Source organism: Phoxinus phoxinus (genome assembly GCF_949152265.1).
Source record: "Phoxinus phoxinus genome assembly, chromosome: 8".
In the NCBI taxonomy this organism is placed as follows: Eukaryota; Metazoa; Chordata; class Actinopteri; order Cypriniformes; family Leuciscidae; genus Phoxinus; species Phoxinus phoxinus.
Genome location: NC_136883.1, coordinates 30,872,711 through 30,897,917, shown reverse-complemented (window position 1 = coordinate 30,897,917; position 25,207 = coordinate 30,872,711). Strand labels below are relative to the sequence as shown.

Below are 25,207 nucleotides of genomic sequence, written 5' to 3'. Positions count from 1 at the left end.
GTCACTATCTCTTGAAGTCACATTCTTTCTCTAGTTGGCTCAAATTGTCTTTTTCCGCAGGTGGAAAAATGCGACGCACTAGACATCAGGAATTTTTTTGTGGTGCAAAACGGATGACGACTGAAAGCTGCGTGAATCAAGTGGAATTATATTTCTGTGGCAATGTTGTTGGTATGTGTTGTTGTCCTGTTTCTCATTGGCTTCAGGGAGCCCTGGAATAACTCAGGTAAAGACTTTTGAACTCGACGAGACGACATGTGCAGTAAATCTTTTTGCTATACAGTTTTATTTTGTTCACATATATGCATTTGTTTTCTTATGATATTGTACTAGTAGGCTACTGGATTTAATTAGTTCAGTGCTGTTGGGAATGTGGCATGATTTGTGCCAATCATGACGTCAGATTCAAATAACTTCTTTAATTAAATTCCGCGAGCACTGTTGAAATCTTTCGTTTTATATTGTACTCAACTTTGCCATGCCATTGTTCGCATACCACTGATCAATAATAATTCAACTCAGACTTGTTTTCGTACAGTTCAGGCTTAATGATTTCCATGTAAGTCGTGACTCGTGAGTGTGTGTGTGTGTGTGTGTGTGTGTGCTGTCATGCAGATGTTTCTGCGGTTCTGCACGGAGGACTGGCACCTCAGGGTTTTATCAGATCTGTAAGTGATGCTAACCTGATGTTTGAGGTAAGAAAATATAGCCATACATTCCACAAAGCACTCAAAGTAACAATTAATTTCACCATACATTTTTTTTTTACATTGATTTATGCCACTGGAATGAAACAATAAAATTCCTCTTAAATACAACCATTTGTTAATATAAAGTTTAATAGCCATTATTAGTTCACTGAAGCAGATATTATATAGTTAATCTAAAAATATTTTCAACATTTCTAATTGGTCTACAAATATTATGCATGCAGTTTTTTATGACACTGTATTGGAAGACTACGGAATAATACATTTAAAAAAAGATTCTCACACTATAGCAAACTCTAAAATAATAAATACTATGATTTTAATCTAAATTCTTGATTGAACTACAAGAATAGAAAAATACAGAAGAAACAAATCTACGGTCCCCCTAAGGGGACATGGTGATGGAAAAAAAATATTTAAATATAATTGATATTTCAATGCTTTTGCATTCCCCAAAGAAACGTTGTTCCTTCAAGTTCCAAGAACCATTGCACTTGCTAGTAAAATGTTTTTTTTTTTTTTTTTTTTGTAAAAAACAACAACAAAAAACAAAAAGGAAAAAAAAATTCAGGTCAAGTTCAAGTTTCTCATTTAAATTAACATAGTGAACAAACAGAGGCACTGAGATATTTCCCTTGCATCACAAATTCCCCCCCATCAGCATGTCTCAGCTCTATACAAATGATGAACTATATATATTATAGTATATATTTTACATTTCCCTTTTCTAAATCCTAGTTCTTATGGAGAGGTCTGGAGATTGATGTCGACAATAATGTTGTCATGCGGGATCAAGAAATAGCATCTATGCGACAAGGGCGAGCTTTCTTATCTCTTATAAACGACAGTATTCCAAAGACTGTGTCTGCAATGGAGAAGTTACTGGCTGTGCTGGAAGAGCAAGACAACTCTTTCACTCAGGCCCGGTTTGAGACCCTCATCCTCGGGACGATCTATTCAGCCTACCAGGCCCGAAACCAGAGGCTGGAGTCAGAGCAGCAGGCCTGGACTGATATTCTTGGTCGCCTTGCAAATGCTACTTTCATTCAGCTACGCAAGTCTTAACTAACAATAAACATTCCAGTTATTAATGCAACATCCAGATAATTTGTACCTGGCTTATATGACTCATCAAAGTACAGTTTGTAATGAATTTAAAAAATCTTTGTTGTCAGTTTTGATTTTCTTCACCTCCAACCATGGCTTATTTTTTCTTGTTCTTCAATTACATATTTTATTACACTCACAAAGACACATAACCAAGTGTTTGATGTAAAAGTACAAAAGTTTATTTTGAACAGAATATACATTATTTTAGGACCTACAAAAAGGTAACAAGTCCTTATTTTTTAGGAATTATTCATTGAAATGAGCAGAACAAATGAGACCTGAGACACTAGGTACTTTATCTAGTCTTAAAGCACAGTATATTCTTTCTCACTTTTTCTTCACTTTTGATGTCTTGCATCCGGTCTTGCTCTTGGTCTCTGAAGACAACGATGACAGCTTCTTCTTGAGCTTGGCATCATTAGCAGCTGCTCTTCCGGCTCTATTCGTGCGCTGCTGGGCGCTGCGGGAATGTCTGGAGGTTTCAGCTCTGCCTCCACTGTCCTCCACTGTCTGTTTCCAATTGACACGGTTCAGTGTGTCCTCTCGGTTCCAGATTAAAATGTTATAGCCTGTAATTAAAGTGTACAATTTAGTCATGTAGCACTCTTGACTACTATGATTATAAGAAAATAAATGATATTGTACCCATTCCAGAAGCCAGCACCTCCCCAGTTGAACTGAACTTGTTGAGCTGAAATAAAATAAAAGTGAGATATTATGCGCCTGCGATGTTATCAGTAAACAATTGTGTGTATATAAACCTATATACACTACCGTTCATACGTGTAGTGTCAGTAAGATTTAAGTTTTTACATTTTTCAAAGAAGACTGCATTTATTTGATGAAAAATACAGTAAAAGTAGTTTTTTTAATAACCATTTTTCTATTTTAATATATTTTAAAATTTAATTTATTACTGTGATGGCAAAGCTGAAATTTCCACATAATTTTTCCAGTCTTCAGTGTCACATGATCCTTAAGAAATCATTCTCATATGCTGATTTGGAGCTCAAGAAACATTTTGTCATGAAAGTTGAAAATGTTATGAATAGAAAGTTCAAAAGAACAGCATTTATTTGAAATATAAATATTGTGTGATATTACAAATGTCTTTACGGTCTCATTGCTGAATAAAAGTATTAATTTCTGTCTTTCAAAAAAAAAAAAAGGTCTTACTGACCCTAAATGGTTGACCGATTGTGTATATATTATTATATATATTACCATTATGATGTTAAATATTGTACAATATTTAATAGGAAAACCCAAACCATGCTTACAGATATGATACCAGCAGCATTGGGGTCTCTCAGCTGCTGCACAAGATCTCCACTGTTGGCATCATAAAAGTCAATAGTTCTCTTGTCATTGACTAATACTTGATCATCTGGGTAACGGCCAGCAATGATGAGGTCATACATGGGATGCCAGGTTGCCTGAGAGAGAAAAAAAGACCAAAATTAAACTATGACACCACTAAGATGCCTATAAACTTGATTACAACAAACTTACAGTGCTATGCATAAGTTTAGACACCCATGCTAAAGTTGCCTAAAAAGAGGAATAAAAAATCATCTTTTGGAAATTTATCTTAATGCCTTAATTTAAAAAATGAGGAAAACTCCAACCTTTAAGGACACCAATTTTCTTTGTGAATGAATAATGTATCGTAAAAAAATAAATGTTCTTCCTTAAAATACAGGGTGCATAAGTTTGGACACCCCTATGTTAAATTCCCATAGAGGCCGACAGATTTTTATTTTTAAAGGCCAGTTATTTCATGGATCCAGGATACTCTGCATCCTGATAAAGTTCCCTTGGCCTTTGGAATTAAAATATCCCCACATCATCACATAACCTTCACCACACCTAGAGATTGGCATGGGGTACTTTCCATAAGATCATATCTCAATGCAAATTAAACCAGCTTTTAAGCTAACTGAAATAAAACCATGCCAATCTCTAGGTGTGGTGAAGGCTATGTGATGATGTGGGGATATTTTAATTCCAAAGGCCAAGGGAACTTTATCAGGATGCAGAGTATCCTGGATCCATGAAATAACTGGCCTCTAAAAATAAAAATCTGCCTGCCTCTATGGGAATTTAACATAGGGGTGTCCAAACTTATGCACCCTGTATTTTAAGGAAGAACATTTATTTTTTTAAGATACATTATTCATTCACAAAGAAAATTGGTGTCCTTAAAGGTTGGAGTTTTCCTCATTTTTTAAATTAAGGCATTAAGATAAATTTCCAAAAGATGATTTTTTATTCCTCTTTTTAGGCAACTTTAGCATGGGTGTCTAAACTTATGCATAGCACTGTATTTGGAAAAAGGCAAACAGTTAAAACATGCTGTTTAGACTTATGGAAGTTTAGACCTTGATGGGCGTTAAGTGCTGGAACTGCCGATGAGGATGAACAATTATCTGATCAGGTTTAGACCAGTCATATGAGCAATATACCCTGATCTGGTTCCTCTGGTCTGTAGTAAGGAGCTTGGTGCTGTCTGTTGGATTAAAGTACGCTGGAAAAAAAAGAACATTACATTTTTTTTTTTGGCCTTTAAACCTATTGTATAGTTGAGAGGCTTTTTTTATGTATTACTTGTTCCCCTCCTCGCTTTTCTGATAATTTGGTCTCTTACCAGAATTGACAGGTTTCTCATGAGGCATTTCAGCGATATAACTGCTTTTGTCTTTAATATTTCGGAGGTCCCACAGCTTGACCGTAGCATCAACAGAGGACGTTGCCATCAGCCAGTCACAACGTGGGTTAAATTCTACATGGGTCACTTTGGCTTTGTGCAGCTTCTCTTTGAAAATCTTAATACGTTTACAAAAATATATCAGACAGCTTTATTCATGATTTTGGCATTTAGAATTGATTTAGATATTTCTCCCTCACTTACTTCTTGTCCATCAAGGCCAAGCAGGAGAAGTCTTCCAGTATTGTCCCCAGTCGCAAGCATCTGACGGCTAACAGACACGTCCACACAGCAGTACCAGTAACTGGGAGAGTGACATTTGTGGCATTAAAACCATATACACATGTACATCTTCATGTAATATCCAATTTATACTTAATAATATATGACAGTGGAATGGATGCTTTTTAAAGTCCCCGTGAACCGGAAGTTGCATCCGACTTTACTTCGTGACGTATTTCCAAGTGAAATTGAATATTGAATAGAGGACGGGTTTTACTTTAGCACACCTCCTCTCCATCCCTCGCTCATAGAAGACTGACGGTTGGAGGGGAGTTGTTTAGGATATTCAACCCAAACCTTAAAACTGACGCCATCATAAAAGGAACGCCATTCAAATTTTCCGATTTTGATTAAAGATTACCACAACAAACTAACTTTTCTCTGTGTATTAACGTGCATGGATTAGTTCACAAATTAGTCAATTTTGATTTCATGACGACTTTGAAAAGTGAAAGAATAGACTGAGATACAGTAACTGTGTAAAGAAATTGCAGACAAATCAACAACCGATCTATACTGCATGTTTAAGGGCAGTCGTTCTTACAGCAATATGGAATACTAAACATAAATATGAAATAGATATAAACATCACCTAAAATTTGTTTTGATTTACCAACACTGCTGAACAATTCAAACAAGCACTGCCCTCACCAAAGATCATGGTGGTCATGGCCACAGTCTGGGGTTCGAGACAATATCTGACTTTGGGAGCCCTCAAAACTCTGCACGCTGACTGTGCCATCACCAGAAGCGACAAAGATTTTGGACACATCTGTGGGGCAGAACTTCATCCCCCCAATAAAGTCACCAGCTCCCTTCTGCATGGATACAATAGACAAACACAATCTTTTAAGATCTAGATACAACTGCCAAAACCAAGTATGGCCATGACGAGGGAGGACTCAATGCTCAGGGAGGACTATGGGTTGAAAATATTTACAAATTTATATAGCAACTAAACTAGCACAACAACATGAGGAAGGTGAAGACAAATAATGTTCTTCATGTTCGCCAATAACATGCTGAGATTCAAATATACATACTACAAATTATAAATGACAATGTTATTGACTAAATGGAGATGATGTCATTTATATCATAACTAACTGCAAAAAAATTATCAAATAATTTCATCCTCTGATCTATCACCGGGTTTATCCAACTTTATACCAATCAGACGACCAAAAATTCCCACTTTATCTATGAAACTGAATTTTATATATTCACTGTAACTGTGTGAAATTTCAAGCACAAGCATGTTTAAGAGTCAACTGAATGAAATGCCGATAACTAATCGCACACTTGTTATACTATAATTCAACTGAACGAACAGAAGGGTCCATCAACAGGACAAAGTGTCACTGTCAGCTCAAGCCTCAAATCAAGAAAAGTGCAAGTTTCGAGTACCGGTACTGTAAATCTCTGTGTGGTCTATGTTTCTTTGAAAGCAAATGGGAGAACAGCCACAAGTGCTAATAAAGGATCTTACTCCCATGAATCTGTTTTGGCAAAGACTTGTATAACCGATCCACTGATATCCCGAAGGGTGGTCGCACCCCAAATAGATGAGGTGAACAGCTGATTGGTATTGAATTGGTTAAACTTCATGCCTGTTATTGCATCTCCAGGACCCATCTAGGATAAAGAACAGAGGAGAAAATCTCAGCAGTCACCAAAACTGCATCTGTAATCTGTTCAAATCTGAAAATGCTGAACTTTACTTTTACAGTATTCTTAATCAAGACTTTCAATAGTTTATAGTACACTATTTAGCTATTTACACATTAATGTTTACATTTTTAATTTTAAGTGATTTAAACATTTATATGTACACTACATTGTGAATTTCTGGGACCCCAAAAGTATTTGGACACTTAAAGGGTTACTTCACACAAAACTAAAAAATCTGCCGTTCATCAGCTCACACATCAGTTGTTCGCTTGACGTGCGAGAACCAATGAGGTTCATTCTCGTGTTACGCAGCACGGTTGAGCTTCAGCAAGAGGTTTGTTCTCGCGCGTCAAGCAGGTTCGGTTGAGCTTCTGTTTATGTTTGCTGATCAATGTTTATATGTGAATAAAAGCCTAAATTAAATCTGTTCATTATATAAAGAAATCGAGTCTCTTCAGAAAATGTGGACTAAACCGCTCAATTCATACGGATTAGTTTTACGATCTCTTTATAAACGTTTTGAAGTTTAAAAGCGTCAGTTGCGTCTATAGCTGTCAATGGAGGACAAAAAGTGCACAGATTTCATCAAAAAGATCTTCATTTGCGTTCCGAAGATGAACGAAAGTCTTACGGGTTTGGAACGACATGAGGGTGAGTAATTAATAACAGAATTTTAATTTTTGGTTGAACTATCCCTTTAAGTGACACTTAAAGTATGAATGTCATTGGATTAGATAAATATCAAACCAAGTTGCATCTGCAAACAAATGGTGCTATAACTCTAGAAAGTACTTTATGTCTTCACTTTGAACAGTATATTCTTCACTTCACAATCCAGCTTCATCTCACCCCCTGTATGAAAGTTCTCTTATTCAGCACATCGTAATCCCACAGGACGATGTCTCCACCTTTGGAGCCTACTGCAACAGTGGTGGGATGGGTGGGATGCCATTCCAGACAAGTGACCCTCCGGTCAAAGGGGCTGGCTGTGCGGTGAAGTTGGTAGGCTCCAAGAGAGCGTATGAAAGGCTCTTGCAGACACTATAACACAGAGTAGTACATTGTAACGTTACTGTAAACTTGTTGTTGTTTGAGTTCTTGCACTCGTTTTCTATAAAGTGCAGAGTGTATAGGCCACACCATAATAAAACATATTATACATATCAGTATCACCATATACATACTGTATATTATATATGCATTATATGCTTGTCATCACCTGGCGCAGTTGAGAATGGATGCTCTGTCCCAAGGTGCTTTTGTAAATGTAGTGAAGGATACTTGTTTGGCCCACTTTCTTTTGACCTCCAGTCCATTTCACACTTGCTTGTATGTAGGTGTCTGTTACATTACACAAATCCAGTTTAGTTCACCAGCAAATCTAGGTTAGTGACTGCTTAGTAGAAAAAAAACGTTTTATGTTTGCCCTCAAGCTATTGAATTAAACTTTTTGTATATTTAAAACAAACTATGCCATTGCAAGACATAACTCATAGCTTCCCTCACCCGCTTTTGGTGCCGTCTTGCCTTTCTGTTTGGCTTTTAGCTTTTTGGAGAGTGTTTGAGGAGGTTCTTCATACGGTCTTTTCTTTGAATCGACGTTCTTCGTCTGCTTCGAAGCAGAGTCTGTCTGAGCCCTTCCTCGCGCCATTTCAAGTCAACTGTCTACTTTTTGTGATTGTGAAAAGTGTCAACAAAGACATTGCATGTCAATTATGCGTTACACATAAAGTTAAATCGTAGATGGACAACAAGAATCAGGTACTTTCTTTCTTACCTGCAAATGTGAAGCTTTCTGCATTACACTGGCAAGCCCTCGCAGATCAACACCGCTACACGTGCACAGACACGCATTTTGACTACATTCAGTGACGTATAAAACCGAATGTTTTGTAATCGTTGAGCGCGATACAGAATTTATCCACTAGATGGCGCCAAATGTCGGAAAGTATTCATAAGCCTGAGTAAATCATGTACATTCATTTTTATGATTATATTTCTATTCAATTATCTCTTTTTTAAAGATATTCAAACTTACAGCAGAAGAAAAATCATAAAAACATTGCACCTTTGCTATTTAGGAAACAAAAATATTGTTAATTCTAGTGAGTGATTATGTCATCATTACTTACCCTCAAGTCGTTCCAAACTGTATGAGTTCTTTCTTCTGTCGAACACAAAAGATATTTTAATACAAAATATAAATAATACATTTTAATTTCCATAAATTTTTATATGAGGTTTGCGATTTTTGGGACATCAAAAATACATAAATTACATTAACAAACAAAAATAAATAAATATATATAAAAATGTAGATCAATTTCCAAAAAAAAAAAAAAAACTAAGATCTAGACCACTTTGGTGGGCGTCGCGTTGTGCTTTTGCAGTGGGAGATTTTATTTTAGCGTCTTGGATACGGCGAGTTCAGTCTGTGTGTGTTGGCCAATCACAGAAGCCCATGGACCTACAGCTGACAACGAAAACAAAGAAAGGCATGTTGTCCTCCCACTCGCTACTCATTGTCAGGAGGGGAAAAAAGATCAAACATTCACGGTTTGTTGTTTATTCAGTTCTCACACTGAACGTCGAAAACACATCTACATCTGACGGTAAGTGTGACAAAGAACAGACTTGAGCTACGTTAATTTATTGATGAAAGCTACTGTCTTTTCAGAAATAAAAAGTGAGCTATTTTCTTTATAATATGTAATGGAGTATTTAATTCCTTTGCAGTCTTTATATTTTACAACAGTTTGTAGGGCAAAATAATTAATTCAAGAAGAATTTTGACTGGCATTTTCAGTGTGAACTCGTGCCACGTGTTGTTCATTATGAGCGATTTGATGTGATGTTATGGATTAGTGCTAAACAAGTGTCCTCATATTTTTGATGTATACACTTATCAAATCGACAATCAAAATCAATATTTGATTACTAAATCTACTTCCACGGTCCACCTTGTAATTATTATAGCCTATGCTTAGTTGAATTTTGGATTATTTTTCCCCTCAGGGGATGAGCTTGTGTGCTTTGACTTTTTTGTGTCAAAGCTATTGTTGCCAAATTCAAAAAATGTATCTCGTTGTTTAACATTTATTAATGATACTGCACAATGCAATGCAGATACTGTGTAATGAGTTACACATTCTACTTGTTACCTTTCCATTTAAGTATTTTAGTAATTGTTGTTATTGTTACAAAGATTTAGGACCCTTGTATTTGTGTATTCTATGCTATATATTCCCAAAATATGAGCTCTGATACACCAGTCATATGTTATTTTTTTTGTATTTTACACATCCCTCTAATGTATGTTAAACAATATTTAATCAATTGAAGATTTTAATACCTAACAAAAAAAAGTGTTGCTGTATATTCAAAGAGCAAAGACAAGTGCTTTTTTCTCTCTTCAGTCTTTAAGTTAATGATCTACTAACTTTTTTGTACTTGAGGTATGGTGATTTTCAGGTAGCAGTATAAATATGAGAATAATAGGGGTTTAATGATTAAATTTGTGTTTATTCAAGAAGGTAAATTTGCAGCCACAAGGTTTATGACTAGAGTTTGATAACCCTATCTATTGCACTGCTGCTCATAACAGGTTTGTAAAAGGCTAGGCTATAGTAGACATTTAGTTTGTCTCTATCCTAAAACACAAGTGGTTGATTAGACAGCAACACATTTTTACATTTTAATATGTGATGTGTTGTTTTGATGCGTTTTTCCAGATAACAGCTTTATGTATGAAAGATTTATAGATCCAAAACGTCATCTTGATATTATTAACTCCCATAGGTGCACTTGGGGAGGTTTTATAGAAACATCCTGAGATGGGTACTGGACTGTGAGATCCTGTAATCGAGGGGAACACTAAAGAGAAGACTTCTAAAGCAATCACAGGGAATCAAGAAGCTCTGTAGATGGCAGCTGGTCTCTCCATCTTGTAATTGCTGGAGCCTTCCTCTACTATGCTCAATCTCATCAAGCTACCTCAAGTGTTCACCATCAACCAAGTTCCAAAAGTAAGGTTTTCAGTGCTGATGTTACTTTGCAAGAAATATCATTGTTTTGAATTTGTTGTACACTGGTTGAGTTGATTTATCATGTCAGTCATAACTATTAAAGCAGATACATTAACTTGATAAATGAAAATGTCAGTTAATAAATATGTTTCATTTTAGGTCTTCCATGAGGATGGCATCATTTCAGGGTATCGCCATCCATGCAGCTCTGCCAAAGAGTGTGTGCTTAGTCTTTTCCAACTAACAAATGAAACTCTCAATATTTGGACTCATTTTCTGCCTACATGGTAAATTCAGTTTCAGTATTCATCGTTGTGTATATGTTTACATTTGCTCATGTTAAAATTGAGAATTTTTCCTGTAAGATCAACTTAATTGTTGCCACATTCATTTATAATTCAAACTATTTGCATAATATATATAATGCAAATGCTTACACTTAAGAAATAAGCAAGCATTTGCAAATGGTTAAGAGTCGATGACTGGATCATTATTGCAGTGTTATGTTATGTAAATTCATTGAATGTATTTGGGATGTGCAGGAGGAGACTTTACAGAGTGCTCGACTCTTGCATTGTCAATTCAAGATCTTGACCAAATATTGATGTTGGTCTTGATGAAAATTACATCACAACATTCATTTCAATCAAAAGGTGCATACTGTACATTTTTGGTCAAGATCTGACCATGATGTGTCTTCCTACATGGTTGTTTCAGAAATGAAAAACAACACAATCAGTTAGTGTTAGAAGAACTCTTGCCAAATGTAAAACATGCTAGAAACATAATAATCACTGCAATAATGATCCAATCATTAACTCCTAACCATTTGCCTATTTAAATCCAAACAGCGAATATACATATCTGTGTGTGTGTAATATTGGGTGGCGTTTAGCCTTTTTATTGCAAGAGCATTCAGACTACTGCTACACCACGTCTTTGATGCCTGCTTGCGATTTTAGATTGTCAAGTAATGAGTGTTTTTGTTATGCAAGGTTCTTCTTATGGAAACTGCTGACGGTGATGCTGGTGCAGGATGACTGGCAGGATCCGTTCACCTGGCCCTCGCTGGTGTTCCTGCTGTCATGTTGTGTGTACCCACTCGCTTCCAGCTGTGCTCATACCTTCAGTACCATGTCAGAACGGGCCAGGCACATCTGCTTCTTCTTTGATTATGGAGCACTCAGCTTCTACAGCCTTGGTATGTAGAAAATACAACAGAACTATTGAGTAAAATGCAGTTTCCGCTTCTTTAATATTTTTGTCTTCATTATCTTTCCTTCATTTCCTTTTTTTTTTTTTTTTTTTTTTTTTTAACTTGATCATCAACAGGTTCTGCCATCGCCTACTCTTCTTACTCATTTCCAGATAAATGGGTTAATAGCACATTTCATGAATATTATGTTCCTATAGCTGTTGTCAACTCTGTGATCTCTACTGCACTGGCCTGCTACTCAAGGTAGGATAAGGAATCAATAAAACCAGAAATATTTCAAACCTGCTTTGTGAATTTACATTTTGCAAATATACATTTTCCTGAAAGTAAATATTGTGCTAAAATGCCAAGACTAAACATTTTATTTCTTTTGTTTTAAGACTTGGTTTACCATTTTTTCAGTATAATTATCACAGCATTAAAAGGTAATTCCTCTTTGCATTCTTACCTTGGCATATTTGATTGTAAAAAAATAATAATTGTCAGCAAATAAACAATTACTATTCTCTTTTAGGTATTCTGCGGGAAAAGATCAGAAGCTCTGTAAACGTCTAAGGATAATCGCCTTTCTTTATCCATATCTCTTTGACAACATCCCTCTGTTTTATAGAGTAAGTGTTTTGGATAATTTCTAAAAAAATGTGGAACAACTTAACTTTTTGTTTTGGTTGTATTTGTATTGATTGAGAAATTGAACAAAAATGAATTCATGTAAAGTGCCTTTGTTTGGACTTTTGGCCTCCTTTTGTAGATCTTTGTGTGTACTGGTGAGGGTTGCACTGTTAATGAGGCCAATACGGTTCACTATCAGCACACGTCATTGGCTCTCTTCACTGGCTTTCTTTTTGCCACACACCTGCCTGAACGGTTGGCTCCTGGAAGTTTTGACTACATAGGTACAATAACAGATCCTTACATTTCCTCTAAACTAAGCATCATACATTCAGATGGTATAATTGTAGTGGCGAACAACAGTAAACTCTACTAATTATAAACGTTGTTTTTTTTATGCATCCTTCACAGGTCACAGTCATCAGCTCTTCCACGTGTTCGCTATTATTGGGACGTATTTCCAGATGACTGCTAATGAACTGGACATGGCTGCACGGAAGCAGTGGCTTCTTGCTCATTTGACACCAATCACCCTTTCAAACACTGCGGGAGCCGCAATCTTTAGTGTGGTCAGCGGGCTTTGTATAATATATGTTTTTAGTCTGGCACTTTTCTCCACCAGAGGTGTGAAGAACTAGTTAGTTTGAAATGTGACAATTGATAAGGTTACTCGCGGGCAGCCATGTTAGTTTCCTTAAAACTGAGTCAAATATATTTATATATTGTATGACTGTTCAAAAGAAGCAATTTTATGAACAGCCTGAAAAGATTTTATTTAATCTGGAAGAGTATAAGACTGTATATTTTATGATTAGGTTGTATGTTTGATCAATGTTTTTCTTTACTTTAATTCGTTAACATTTATACAATTTCTAAGCATATTTACATTTTTTTTGAAGCACATTAATCAGACTTATTATCATTGTTTATATACAAGTGCATTTTTATAATCAGCCTTTTTGAACACTGTAAAAATATATATTACTTATAAATAAATCTTGTTTTCTTGTTTTTTAATAAAACTGATTTACCACCTGACTTCTGATCATTAATTAGCTTGTACATCACTAACAAGTGGCGGAAGGAATGGGACGAATATAAAAATAATAAACTATGAAATAAACCCCAGTATAAAAAGATGTCTTTCATAAATTCAAATCACGACATGATCAAGTCATCTTCACTACGTGCCGACTGGGTCACTCAAGACTTGCAATGAGTTTATATTGATAGGTGAATTTCCTCCTTTTATGTCTCTCGTGTTAAGTTACTTTGATTGTTAATAGTTTGCTGGACTGTAATTTTATATGATACTTTAAAGAAAACGCTTTTATGCAGGAACATGTTTGAATGGAATATTTCAGAATGTATCACCCAAATGTATCTAAATGTTCTATCTTATGTCAATGTCTGTCCTATGTTTTGAAATGTTTTATATAATAATTAACATTTTATGGATTGTGATATTGACCCGGTGTTTGCCATGTAAATAGCCCTGATATTTGAAACACTTAACAAACAAACCTATAATTTTTTTGGGGGTAAATATACCTTCTTTTTTTTTTGGTCTATTTTTAGTTTCTCCTAAATATAGTTTATTATATACATATATCGTTTTATATTTTTATATTAATACCATTTATACATATTTTTTTCAATGTGCAGATATTAGTTGTTTTTCGGCAGAAAATCTACTCGCGTTTGATTTTATTTTATTAAGAAAAAAAAAAAAAAAAAAAAAAAAGGTAGTGAAATACACTCATTTGTCAAGGATAGCACAATAAAGTTAAAAACTTGTTTCCATTGCGGTCCTTGAAGCAAAAGCATGAACTTCACTTTTAGTAACAGGTTACATTGGCATAGCATACTATTATAAATACAAAGCTAAAATAAGTTTCCACATTTGTCATCACAATTAAACATTCACATAATACACTAATACAAATTAATCAATAAAACAACCTTGTTTTAGGTTCTGGATAAAACCGGATATTGTCAACAGTAGAGGTGGGGCTTAACGCGGGATATCCGCTCTTCTGATGCGCTGATTGGTCACATTTGAAAAAACAGTTTCCAGACGCAGAGAGGGAACGTTTGAACTTCGAATGTTGTATACGGACAAGAAGGCAACGGCGTCGTGGAATTGAATTAAAACACCTCAACATGATCAGGCAAGCGTAAGTGTCTTATTTATATTTTGTACTTTAGTTATATTAAACTGATAACGAGTTATTCAAGTTCCGTTTGTTTACAAAGAACTGAGATTATGGTCTCGCAAGAAAGACGTTAGGTGGGGTTTGGCAGACATTAGTTAACTAACGTTAATGTAACGTTAACTCGCTCACGGCTCGTTTATTTAGCGTCATTACCAGTGTTTGTACTTTGGATCAGTTCATAATCCCGCGTAATTTCTCTTTCAACCAAAGCCAGACTCCTTTTGCTTGAACTAAAGTTATTTGCTGACTGAATGACGTCTGAATTTTTGCATTTGTAACAGGAAGGGCAAGACCCCCCGCCGCCCTCCTCCAAAAAAGACTTCCAACAACCAGAAGGACCCTGTTGGAGTATGTTGTAGCTTGTTGCTCACATTAAGATAATCAAAATCACGACAAACGTATTAATATTCGATCTGTGTGTTGGCAGGTGTATTGTCGCGCGCGTCCACTGGGTGCAGATGATGAGGAATGCTGTATTGAGGTTATAAGCAACACCACCATTCAGTTACATGCCCCTGATGGGCTCAAAGCCAATAGGAATGGTGAATTCAAAGAGGTGAGTGCCCTCGAGAATTATTAAAAAAATGTATCTGATCTTTTTGTGAATTAGGATTAGTTCACCCTTACTCCGCTACATCTCTCCAATACTGTATGACTATTTATTCTGTGCAACACAAAGGGATTTTTGATGCATGTAATGGTTAACTTTTTCTATATAATAAAAATGAGTACTAGGTTTGTCAAGCTTGTAAAATGACAGTAAAAACACCATAAACGTGGTCTGTACAAAGTGTGCTTTTTCCAAGTCTTTTGAGTCTCATCTTTTCAATGAACTGCTTTCTCTCTTTTTCAAAACTTTGTTGTATAATTTTGTTGCATGAACATATATATATTTTTTTTAAGCTTATGGCACTAGTCAGGCTTTGTTGGACTACTGAAGTCAACTAATCACTTCTGTTTCAGACACAATATTCCTTCAAAAAAGTGTTTGGAATTAAAACCACACAGAGGGAATTATTTGAAGATGTTGCTAAACCTCTGGTGGAAGACCTTATTCACTGTAAAAATGGTAAATATGCTCTTCTGGACATTTTATGTAAAAACACTATGGCTTGGTTTCACAGACAGGGCTTAGATTAAGCTGGATTAGGCCTTAGTTTAATCAGGGAATTTAAGTAGCTTTCATAAACATGCCGTAGAAAAAAAAAATGCTTGTGTGCATCTTGAAACATATTTTAAGAGATGCCAGTGCAAGTTGCTTTCAGTTAAAATGGCTCAAACATGCTTTTTAGTCTTGAACTAGCCTTACGCTTGGTCTGTGGTAAGACTGACAGCAGTTTTCTTCTTTTTAAACTAGGTCTGTTGTTCACCTACGGTGTCACCGGCAGTGGTAAAACTCATACAATGACTGGCTCACCGGGTCTAGGTGGGCTGCTTCCACGTTCACTTGACATGATCTTCAACAGCATTGGCCCCTACCAGGCCAAGAGATATGTGAGCGATTTCATCAATTTACTTTTCTTTTATTCTTGCATAACAGAATAAAAGAGCATAAGTAAATTTTCCAACTTTGAGCTATCTTGATCTTTCCCTCATTAGGTTTTCAAGCCTGATGATAAAAATGGCATGGAGGTGCAGAATCAGGTAGATGCTCTCTTGGACCGACAGAAGCGAGACAGTCAGTCAACTGTACCGAAGACCCCAACTACAAGGTTATTTCCGCTTGAAATCGGTTACAAAAGAACCTAATCTGATTTAAACGAAACGCAGTACATTTATCGGGTGTTCTTGTTTTGTAGGCGAATTGACCCTGAGTTTGCTGACATGATCAGCCCAGAGGATGCTTGTCGAGCAGATGGGGTGGATGAGGACAGCAGCTATAGTGTCTTTGTGTCTTACATTGAGATTTACAACAACTACATCTATGATCTCCTGGAGGAGACTCCTTTTGACCCAATAAAGCCCAAGTAAGCTTGCTAAGTTTGGTATTTAGTGGTAAATTGAAATTATTATTATTTTTTTTCATTTCTCATTCACTGTCTTTGTGTGGTGCATGTCATCTGTGTACTTTAGAAAACACTTATTTTATGCAGTACAGTTCAAAAGTTTGGAATCATGTTTTTTAATACCGGTATTTAATACATAGTAAACTAATACATTTATTCAGCATGGCTGCATTAATGATATAAAAATACAGTACAGGTAGTCATAATGTTATAAAAGATTGGCATTTCACTACTTTATATTTATCTAAGTATCCTGGAAAAAAAGTTTCCACAAACATATTAAGCACCACAACAGTTTTAAAGATGAGGATAAAATAATGTTTCTTGAGAACCAAATCATCTATTAGAGGTGTTTTGACACTGAAGAGAGAAAAATAGTTGCTACATTTTTTTTTAAAATAAAACAATTAAATATTACCATTTCACTGTATATTTGTCAGTATGATAAAAAAAAACAATTATTTTAGGCAATATTTACTTAATTTAAATGTTTAATTGACAATGCTTGGTAAATTTTGTAACCAACCCCAAGAGTGTTTCTGTTTAGTTTAATTGGATAAAAAAAAAAAGTTATAGTTAGTAATATCAGTGAGCTTAGTTTATAGATAAATGTATTTTGTTTTTTCATTAGGTGGAATGGTACAGGCACACCTTTGAGAAACAACACTGAGTTCATGTACGTGGCCAGTGAAATCCATTTATAGATGGACTTGCTGCCTTTAAGGATTTTCTTTCCTTTGTGTAGCTGTTCTGCATGTCCTGTCTTTGCTTTCAATTGCTTTTATGGTCTCTGTGGCTGCGTTTACACTACATGTTCTAATGCTCAGATCTGATCTTTTGACCATATCCAGGTTTTTTGGGCCCGTCTGTTTACATTTACTTTAGACAGGACTGGTATCCGATATCTGTGTTTACACTAATTCCCGCCCAAAATGATTGTTGATCACTATTTTTTATTTAAATTATTTAATTCATTTTGGGTGGCCATGATTATTTGCTAGCAAATACAAGATAACCCCTGTCATGGATGTTTTGCAGCGCAAAATCTGACCGAGCGGATATTTATAGGAAAATAACTAATTTTAGTTTTATCTATGGCTCATTAGATAAGAATTCTGAAGTGAAAAAGTAGCACTGTTTAAAAATAATTTTTTTTATGAATTAATGAGAGCGAGCGAGTAGCCAAATAGCGAAGCTTGCTGGTTTAATTAGTTATTAGTTGTAAACCAGCTCCTGAATGTTTGTGAGCGCACAATTTCTTTCCTTTTATAAAGTTTGCACCTCCATAAAAAAACCGGCTAAAACAGGCACATCTGCTTCATGATACGACATTAAAAAGCTATCTTTGTGGTCAAAGGTGTCGCCCTCGCCTTGTGGTGGCTTGGAATCCAATATATATACGTATTTAGACGCAGGTCGGATGTCCAGATATCAGATATGTATCTGATTTAAAACCACATTTGGAAGATGCTAGGATCAGTTTTGATTTGTTTACATGTGTGCAACAAATTCTGACCTGTCAGATGTGAGTAAAAAATCTGGATTTATTTGTGCCAGTATAAAAGCTTTTTTCTTGGCTGTCTGTTTTCCTTGCCGGTAGACAACCATGCAGAAACTGCTCTTCATTGCAACATGGCTGTATAATTTTATTCTACTCTATGGTTACAGAAGTGATCTCATGCTTTTTCACATTTCAGACCGCCCCAATCCAAAATACTGCGTGAAGATCAAAATCACAACATGTATGTGGCTGGGTGCACCGAGGTTGAGGTCAAGTCAACTGAGGAAGCTTTTGAAGTCTTTTGGAGAGGTAAATTGATGTAGATGTTAGCTTTTTCAAATTATTTGTTTGTGGTTAGTACGCAGAGCTATTGTATGAGCACTTCTGTTTTCTAAACAGGTCAGAAGAAGCGCAGGATTGCAAACACGCAATTGAACCGTGAGTCCAGCCGCTCTCATAGTGTGTTCATTGTTAAATTGGCACAAGCACCTCTGGATGCAGATGGAGACAATGTGCTTCAGGTCAGTTTAATTCTAATGATTTAAAGTTTTTTGTTTTTATCCTTTTTGCAAGAAACGGCTAGTTACAAATTATTTTTAATATAGCTCTGTTAACTGCTAGGTACCTAATGTTGTTGTTCAGATAAATGTGAACAAGTGAACCTTTATGTTTTTACCCCATTATAAATAAAGCATGCAAATTATATAGTTTTTTTTAGTGTTCCTGATCTTTATGCAGGTTTACTGAATGTGATGTCTGTAGGAATTTTAACACCCCCTAGTGATCAACTAATGACCAGCAGTTTCACCTTCATTTTAAACGCAGTAATATCTTTTGACACAACCCTCTGAGAACCTGATATTTGTTGGTAATTTCACATTGTCAAAGCTGAGACAAGTCAGATAAAGCTTTTAAATGGGTTATGTGAAATGTTAAAAGAATAGTTCCTCCCAAAAAAACATAGGACTTTCATCTTTAAATTGGACATTCCACCAAAACTCTGATGCTTCAAAGGCCTCATTAGTTCTTGCAGAAGCTCAAACCAAATAAGGTTTTAATTTGATTTAAAATGTTAATCTTGTATAATATTAATTGCGTTTTTCTTTCTTTCGGTTTGCTTGGTTTTTATGTGTGTGTGTAACCCTTCAAATGTGATGTTTTGGCCCTACATGTGAAGATGCCAAACTTGGGCTCTGAATTGTGATAGTGGTACCACTGACCTAATATAAATTAAAGTGATCTTTTTTCTCTCTTTTTTTTAGGATAAGAATCAGGTGAACGTGAGCCAGTTGTGTCTGGTGGATCTGGCTGGCAGTGAACGCACTAGCAGAACTCGAGCAGAGGGCAGTCGTCTCCGTGAAGCAGGTCCGCCAATGGCACAAAGATCTAAACATAGACTTTAGAATTTCAGAGGTGTTTTATATAAAGACCATATGTTTTTTTTTTTTTACCTTTCACAGGCAACATAAATCAATCTTTAATGACTTTGCGCACGTGTATTGAGGTACTGAGGGAGAACCAGATGTGTGGCACGAACAAGGTATGTGGAAGATTTCAACTGACCATTTGATTTAATGTCTCAATTCAGCAACATCAAGGCACTCTTGACTTCTGTCCTCAGATGGTTCCATACAGAGACTCTAAAGTGACCCATCTATTCAAAAACTACTTTGATGGTGAAGGCAAAGTGAGGATGGTCGTGTGTGTAAATCCAAAAGCTGATGATTATGAGGAGACATTGGTAAGCAATATCAACCGAGTTGTTCCTCTTGATTTATACTACTTGTACTGTGACATTTGGGCTTCTCATCTGTGTGCAGCTGGTGATGCGCTTTGCTGAGATGACTCAGGAAGTGGAAGTGGCCCGGCCTGTTGACAGGCCCATCTGTGGCTTCACTGCTGGTCGCCGACAGAGGAACCAAGCCTTCAAAGACGAGCTGACTCGCAGACTGGAGGAACGTGGTGGTCCTGTAGATGGAGGTATTTTTTGTGTGTGTGTGAACTTGCACATTATTTGAGAATGTAACATGTTAACGTCATCTCAAATGTGCTGTTTCTTTAGAATGCAGGCTAATGACTCTGTTAAATGTTACTGTTAATGTTACAATATGTGATGTGCTTTTACAGAGTTTCCAACTATATTAAACCAGCTACTTCAGTCCTTTCCTCCACTTCCTCCCTGTGAGCTTTCTGGCCCTAATGATGACGTCACTCTACCCAGACTCATCGAGGCCCTGGAGAAGAGACACAGGGTTCGACAGATGATGATAGAGGAGTACAATAAAACAGGTAAAATATCATTCAGAGCAGTTTATATTGTCCTTCATGCACAATTTTGTTTTGTTAATTTCTGGCCATGATTTTGTTTCAGCCAACATGCTGAAGTCTGTGCTTCAAGAGCAGGACGGCAACATTGTCTCCAAGGAGAACTTCATCCATGAGCAGCGTGGCAAGCTTGGGGAAAAGGATAAAATGATACAGAACCAGAAGAACGAGATTGATCGTCTGGAAAAGAAATCTAAGATGCTGGAGTACAAGGTATTTGCACTATCATTGAGTCAGGATAAAACATTAAGTGCAATATTTTTCTAAATATTGCGTAGTGACATAGTGCTGCACAATTAATCGTTAAAAGATCTCAATTCAAACATCCAAATGATCTCATTCCTAAATGACAATGTCACAGGTTTAATAGACACCGGCGAATCAGTCACTCGTTTACTCGACAACTGCTCTCTCTAGGTCAGAGGCAATATGTGGTTGAAAAGACTGAAGCAGTTTCATACCTATAAAGTATTACTAATATTTATTGTATTTGATCAAATAAGTGCAGTTTTGGTGAGCATGAGTCTTTTTGCCCAAAAAAATTAATCTTATAAACCCAAACTTTTGAACTGTAGTGTACACAGTAGATTTAACTGACATTTCACAGTACAAACTAGGCTATGATAATTATGGTTGAAATGATTACTATTTGTTGCAACAAACATGACCTAATAAGTGTTGAATATGGCAGCTTTAATGCATCTGCAATGCTTTTCTGTGCAGATTGACATCCTGCAGAAAACTACCAACATCTATGAGGAGGACAAGCGATCTCTACAGCACGAATTGGAGAGCAGAGAACAGAGGCTTCAAAGGGAAATGTCTGAAAAGAGACGCATGGAGTCACGTATGCAGGGCATCGTCACTGACGCCAAGCTCAAGTGGGAGAAGGAATGTGTGAGTAGCTTTCCATAGACCATATATTTCAAATTAGTTTGTTTTGGGAAAGACTATAATTTAATTTGTTGGTGTAATACATGCATGGTTTGTTCTCTGCAGGAGAGGCGGGTCAATGCCAAGCAGCTGGAGATGCAGAATAAGCTGTGGGTGAAGGATGAGAAACTCAAACAACTCAAAGCCATTGTGACGGAGGGGAAGACAGAGAACCGGCAGCCACAGCGGCCCTCCAGAGAAAAGGACAAAGTGCCCCCCAAGAGATCCGCCTCCCCGTCACCCGCTCCTGTACGTTTAACTGACTTGCGTTTCTAGACCGCCTGACCCTGAAAACTATGCCTAACCTAATCCACAAACATCATCTTTATTTGTCCATGCATGGTCTGCTGTGCTGTGTGTGTGTGTGTGTATAATTACCCTGTGCACCTTCACAGATTCCCCACCCCTTTTTAATGCTGTAAATGTTGCTTTTAATGTACTGGTGTTTATTGCATGCAAACCATGTGTGAACTAATCATGTCACTTTCAGTCTCCCTACAATGGTTCGCAGTCATCCCTCTCCTCCTTGGAGCCTATATATAACTTCTCTCAGACGGTCAGGCCAGATCCTCACTTCCTCAGACAAGGCAGTGTGTCAGTGGCTTCCTGCATCTCTGAGTGGGAGCAGGGAGTCCCGCAGTCTCGCAGGCAGGGTAGCCAGTCGCCTCCAGACAGTAGGAAGAGAGCTCAGGGCCTTCCCGACAGTCTTAGCAGGAGAAGAGGCAGGTGTTGGGCCAGAGAGGTGCCCGTCCAGCCTGCAGATGTAGACCTAGAGGAAACGGATCACTGGGTCAGTGGAGTATCTTGCTGTAGTTGTAGGTAAAGCTTCAACGAGACACTAATATAGACATTGTAGCTTAATGTAGACCTTTTGATCTGTTTTTAAGCTGCTCCAAATATTATCCAGAAGATCTGAATGTAAAATTATAAGGTATTATGTGCTGCTTATTTTAACCATGTAATGGCTTTGTTTTGCACTTTTAGATGAATAAATTTGAGTTTTCATCTTCTAAATGTCATCCGTTACTTACAATACTATTTAGTTGCTCTTCATACACTTAAGAGAGATTATGATCACAAGTTGTTGAAGCTGAAAATGCAAACTTTTTTTTTTTAAAGATTTAATATCTGCAGACTGAAAAGCAGATTTTTTTTCTTTGAAGATAAAAGCGTCCCACTCTAATCTCCAGCTTTTTTCCCCTTCCTAACCGCTTGGTACGTTTAGTTTGTGCTTAGAAATTCACTAACACACTAACGCTTCAGCATGCTTGTGGTCTGTTTTCTATTTGTCTTACTGTGTTTGTTTTAATCGAATAGACTGCGCCGCCGGTTCGGCCTCTACACAGACGCTCGCACTCCGCAGGTGGGGAGAGGTGGGTTGATCATAAACCCACCAGTAATGTGGACCTGGATACAGTTCTCCAGTTAAACCTCCCCAATGCCATCAAAGTAAACGCTCCTAATGAGAAAGCTCTGTCCAAGTGTGACAAGTACGTTTTGACGCACCAGGAGTTGGCCTCGGATGGGGAGATTCAGACCAAGCTAATCAAGGTAGCTTCCTTTTTCTGGTGGTCTTGCTCAGTCTGGTCTGGTGTTGGTCTGCTGAAATTAAAATCCTTTGCTCTTTATCAGGGTGAAGTGTTCAGAACTAGAGGTGGAGGACAGGCTGTCCAATTCACAGACATCGAAACGCTCAAGCAGGAAAACCCTGTTGTGGCCAGGTGATTGTTGCCAAGTTTGAATGCTTTAGTGGTCATGTGCATAACTTGTAGGCCTCTGTGTAAATGCTCTGTATTGGTTTTGTTTTGTTTAAATAGTAGCCGTAAGAGGCGATCATCAGAGTCAGGCCAGGATGGTGAGCCTATGGAGGGAGACTGGACTGATGTGGAGACGAGGGTAAAGAAATATTCTGGTGTCAACTAGCTAAATGTGCACACTGACACTTAAATGCCCACATTTAAAGGTCAATGGTTACTTTTTGGTATTTAAAACCTTGATATATATATATATATACATTATATAAAAAAAGTATATTCCTGTGACACGGCTGAATTCAGCATCATTACTCCAGTCTTCAGTGTCACATGATCCTTCAGAAATCATTATATGCTGTTCTGATGCTCAAGAAACATTTCTTATCAATATTGTTAACATTAATGTCTTTACTGTCACTTTTGATCAATTTAATGCATCCTTTTTTGAATGTGTGTGCATGCATATGTTTCTATATTTTAAATGACAAATAATCCTGATCTATCCATTGACTTTACTCTAGTGCTCTGTGGCTCTGGAGATGAGAGCTGGCTCAAACTTGGGACCTGGATACCAGCATCACGGATATACAAAGTAAGCTCTCTATTTGTGTATCATTTTATTTTTTTTGTCACAGGTAAAAAGTGACTTTAAAAACTGAGGACTTATCCCCTTTGTTTCATAGACGCAGAAAGCCTTGAGACTGCTCTCGCATTGCCATCACAGCCGAAGCCTCTCCTCACGGTGTGCAATAGCAAATTCACTTTATAATATTTAACTTTTTTTTTTTTTTAAATGCTTTTTATGTAAAGAATCTTTTTATAGAAGACTACACAAGTTCACCAAAGCTGATTTTGTACTGCGTTTTCTACCTGGGTGTAAGTGTGGGTCTGGGTGGTTTTTAAAACAAAACAAAAAAAAAGTGTTACAAATGTTTTGTTTTCTAACTGTCTATAAGCACATTAGCTATATGCATGTATTTTATGTCTGTTATTTTATACTCTTGAAATTTGACAGTTAGGACAAACCGTTTGCTGGTCTTCTATAAGTCCTTTAGTAAGAGTCATTCTGATGACTTCACTAGGCAGCATCTTGCAAAAGTGCGCTTTCCATGTAGTTTCATTTGTATGATATTGCTGCAGACACAACTGTTAATAAACTGCACATGATATACTTATTTGATTTATAGTGGTTAATTTTACACATTTGTCTATTCCTTTTACCTTCCCCCCCCCCCCCCCCCTGTTTGTCATGTAGTTCTCAGCTATGAAGAGCAATTGATATGATTCTGTAAGAAATCAGTAGATGGCAGTAGTGTTTAAAATATTGAGGACCGCAGTTTCAATTCCTACAGTAAGGCGATTTATTTTCATGTACCGTAGTCAATGGATACTTTAAGATGAAGTATGAGAGATGTGAAGAAAAGTGAAAAATCAAGGAAAATATCAGAATGCATTGTTTTTATATATATATTTTTCAGATTATGTAAGATTATTTGAAAGTTAAAATCCTAAGAGACATTAGCCTTAGCAATAGTGTTTTTTTCTGTCTCTCCCCTTCTGGCCAAAGTGTTTGGCTTTGTCATTTCAATAAAATATTAATAAACAATATATAATTTGAGATGTAGATTCAATGTTTAACTTTTCAGGGGGAAAAACATTTTACAGTCATGCATTTGAGTAGTGGCTGTTAGAAAAATTTGTTTAAGAGTTTTTTTCCCTATGTTCACAGGGCCTAGTTTTAAACCTTTATTTAAAAAGCCAACTAATTTTCTTTGACCTACAGAAACCAATGCTTGACATGCTTTGTATTATCTTGTTGTAGTGATTGTCACATTAAGAATATACGCATATTTCTGCACTAAATCAATTAGAATATCAATGGACAAATATTGAATGTCTGTGCGGTTATATTCTGCTCAAAAAATATATTTCAGTTTGCTCTGCCTTTAGTGAGCACAACATCCATGTCATGTAAATACGTTTCTGAAATCCAGTCTAAAAAAATTATGATTATGCACTAGATTATGAAATTGTATTTACTTAACGCATCAAATCTGATTTGGCATCACTGAAATGCGTTAAAAGCCTCTTATTCACACAGGCCGGAAGTAAATGTGCCAATGTCATGCGTCGAACTGA

The 25,207-nt window shown here is 36.6% G+C and overlaps 4 protein-coding genes across 12 annotated transcripts; 3 read left to right on the top strand and 1 right to left on the bottom strand.

The window, feature by feature from the left end:
• The first annotated feature begins 39 nt into the window (after positions 1-39).
• LOC307003165 (protein FAM180A) lies at positions 40-2,013 on the top strand. Its single transcript, XM_079621331.1, has 3 exons — positions 40-226; positions 616-695; positions 1,449-2,013. The coding sequence occupies exons 1-3, from the start codon at positions 163-165 to the stop codon at positions 1,773-1,775; spliced, it is 471 nt and encodes a 156-aa protein (XP_079477457.1). The 5' UTR covers positions 40-162; the 3' UTR covers positions 1,776-2,013.
• ddb2 (damage-specific DNA binding protein 2) lies at positions 1,977-8,372 on the bottom strand. 6 transcript variants are annotated; one of them, XM_079621326.1, is made up of 11 exons: positions 8,258-8,372; positions 7,987-8,148; positions 7,700-7,821; positions 7,330-7,521; positions 5,461-5,627; positions 4,732-4,831; positions 4,468-4,645; positions 4,202-4,347; positions 3,101-3,256; positions 2,466-2,511; positions 1,977-2,389 (listed from the first exon to the last, which is right to left on the bottom strand). In XM_079621326.1, exons 2-11 carry the CDS (start codon positions 8,129-8,131, stop codon positions 2,148-2,150), a joined length of 1,494 nt encoding a protein of 497 aa, XP_079477452.1. In that variant the 5' UTR covers positions 8,132-8,148; positions 8,258-8,372; the 3' UTR covers positions 1,977-2,147. The 6 variants fall into 6 exon arrangements, with proteins under 6 accessions (XP_079477452.1, XP_079477456.1, XP_079477454.1 ...); XM_079621330.1 differs by lacking the exon at positions 5,461-5,627 and adding an exon at positions 6,299-6,444 and having other exon boundaries at positions 7,987-8,145; XM_079621328.1 differs by lacking the exon at positions 5,461-5,627 and adding an exon at positions 6,299-6,444 and having other exon boundaries at positions 7,987-8,151; positions 8,258-8,371.
• A 540-nt stretch (positions 8,373-8,912) lies between these two features.
• paqr5a (progestin and adipoQ receptor family member Va) lies at positions 8,913-13,846 on the top strand. The gene is made up of 9 exons (XM_079621185.1): positions 8,913-9,092; positions 10,279-10,505; positions 10,665-10,792; positions 11,501-11,706; positions 11,838-11,964; positions 12,102-12,146; positions 12,236-12,332; positions 12,473-12,617; positions 12,745-13,846. Exons 2-9 carry the CDS (start codon positions 10,452-10,454, stop codon positions 12,969-12,971), a joined length of 1,029 nt encoding a protein of 342 aa, XP_079477311.1. The 5' UTR covers positions 8,913-9,092; positions 10,279-10,451; the 3' UTR covers positions 12,972-13,846.
• Positions 13,847-14,342: 496 nt separating this feature from the next.
• On the top strand, positions 14,343-24,243 carry kif23 (kinesin family member 23). Of its 4 annotated transcripts, XR_013798509.1 has the most exons (24): positions 14,394-14,510; positions 14,831-14,897; positions 14,977-15,105; positions 15,513-15,618; positions 15,907-16,043; positions 16,149-16,261; positions 16,349-16,516; positions 18,253-18,365; positions 18,456-18,577; positions 19,319-19,421; positions 19,517-19,596; positions 19,678-19,797; positions 19,877-20,036; positions 20,184-20,345; positions 20,428-20,594; positions 21,105-21,278; positions 21,381-21,563; positions 21,805-22,133; positions 22,434-22,529; positions 22,632-22,865; positions 22,947-23,035; positions 23,132-23,210; positions 23,590-23,660; positions 23,752-24,237. XR_013798509.1 is itself a non-coding variant. In XM_079620450.1 (23 exons), the coding sequence occupies exons 1-23, from the start codon at positions 14,497-14,499 to the stop codon at positions 23,765-23,767; spliced, it is 2,907 nt and encodes a 968-aa protein (XP_079476576.1). In that variant the 5' UTR covers positions 14,394-14,496; the 3' UTR covers positions 23,768-24,242. The 4 variants fall into 4 exon arrangements, 2 of the variants coding, with proteins under 2 accessions (XP_079476577.1, XP_079476576.1); XR_013798508.1 differs by lacking the exon at positions 22,434-22,529 and having other exon boundaries at positions 23,752-24,242; XM_079620450.1 differs by lacking the exon at positions 22,434-22,529 and having other exon boundaries at positions 21,805-22,104; positions 23,752-24,242.
• Positions 24,244-25,207: the final 964 nt, after the last annotated feature.

Excerpts from the sequence above, each read along its gene's own strand:
- LOC307003165 (XM_079621331.1), top strand. The coding sequence starts at position 163 with ATGTTGTTGGTATGTGTTGTTGTCCTGTTTCTCATTGGCTTCAGGGAG. Across the intron at positions 227-615 it reads GGAGCCCTGGAATAACTCAG|ATGTTTCTGCGGTTCTGCAC; the intron begins GTAAAGACTTTT and ends GCTGTCATGCAG. Across the intron at positions 696-1,448 it reads ATGCTAACCTGATGTTTGAG|TTCTTATGGAGAGGTCTGGA; the intron begins GTAAGAAAATAT and ends TCTAAATCCTAG.
- paqr5a (XM_079621185.1), top strand. The coding sequence starts at position 10,452 with ATGCTCAATCTCATCAAGCTACCTCAAGTGTTCACCATCAACCAAGTT. Across the intron at positions 12,333-12,472 it reads ACATCCCTCTGTTTTATAGA|ATCTTTGTGTGTACTGGTGA; the intron begins GTAAGTGTTTTG and ends CTCCTTTTGTAG. Across the intron at positions 12,618-12,744 it reads TGGAAGTTTTGACTACATAG|GTCACAGTCATCAGCTCTTC; the intron begins GTACAATAACAG and ends CATCCTTCACAG.
- ddb2 (XM_079621326.1), bottom strand. The coding sequence starts at position 8,131 with ATGGCGCGAGGAAGGGCTCAGACAGACTCTGCTTCGAAGCAGACGAAG. Across the intron at positions 4,646-4,731 it reads TTGGCCTTGATGGACAAGAA|ATTTTCAAAGAGAAGCTGCA; the intron begins GTAAGTGAGGGA and ends AAACGTATTAAG. Across the intron at positions 3,257-4,201 it reads AGCACTTAACGCCCATCAAG|GCAACCTGGCATCCCATGTA; the intron begins GTCTAAACTTCC and ends TTTCTCTCTCAG.
- kif23 (XM_079620450.1), top strand. Across the intron at positions 20,037-20,183 it reads TGGTGGTCCTGTAGATGGAG|AGTTTCCAACTATATTAAAC; the intron begins GTATTTTTTGTG and ends GTGCTTTTACAG. Across the intron at positions 23,211-23,589 it reads GGACTGATGTGGAGACGAGG|TGCTCTGTGGCTCTGGAGAT; the intron begins GTAAAGAAATAT and ends ACTTTACTCTAG.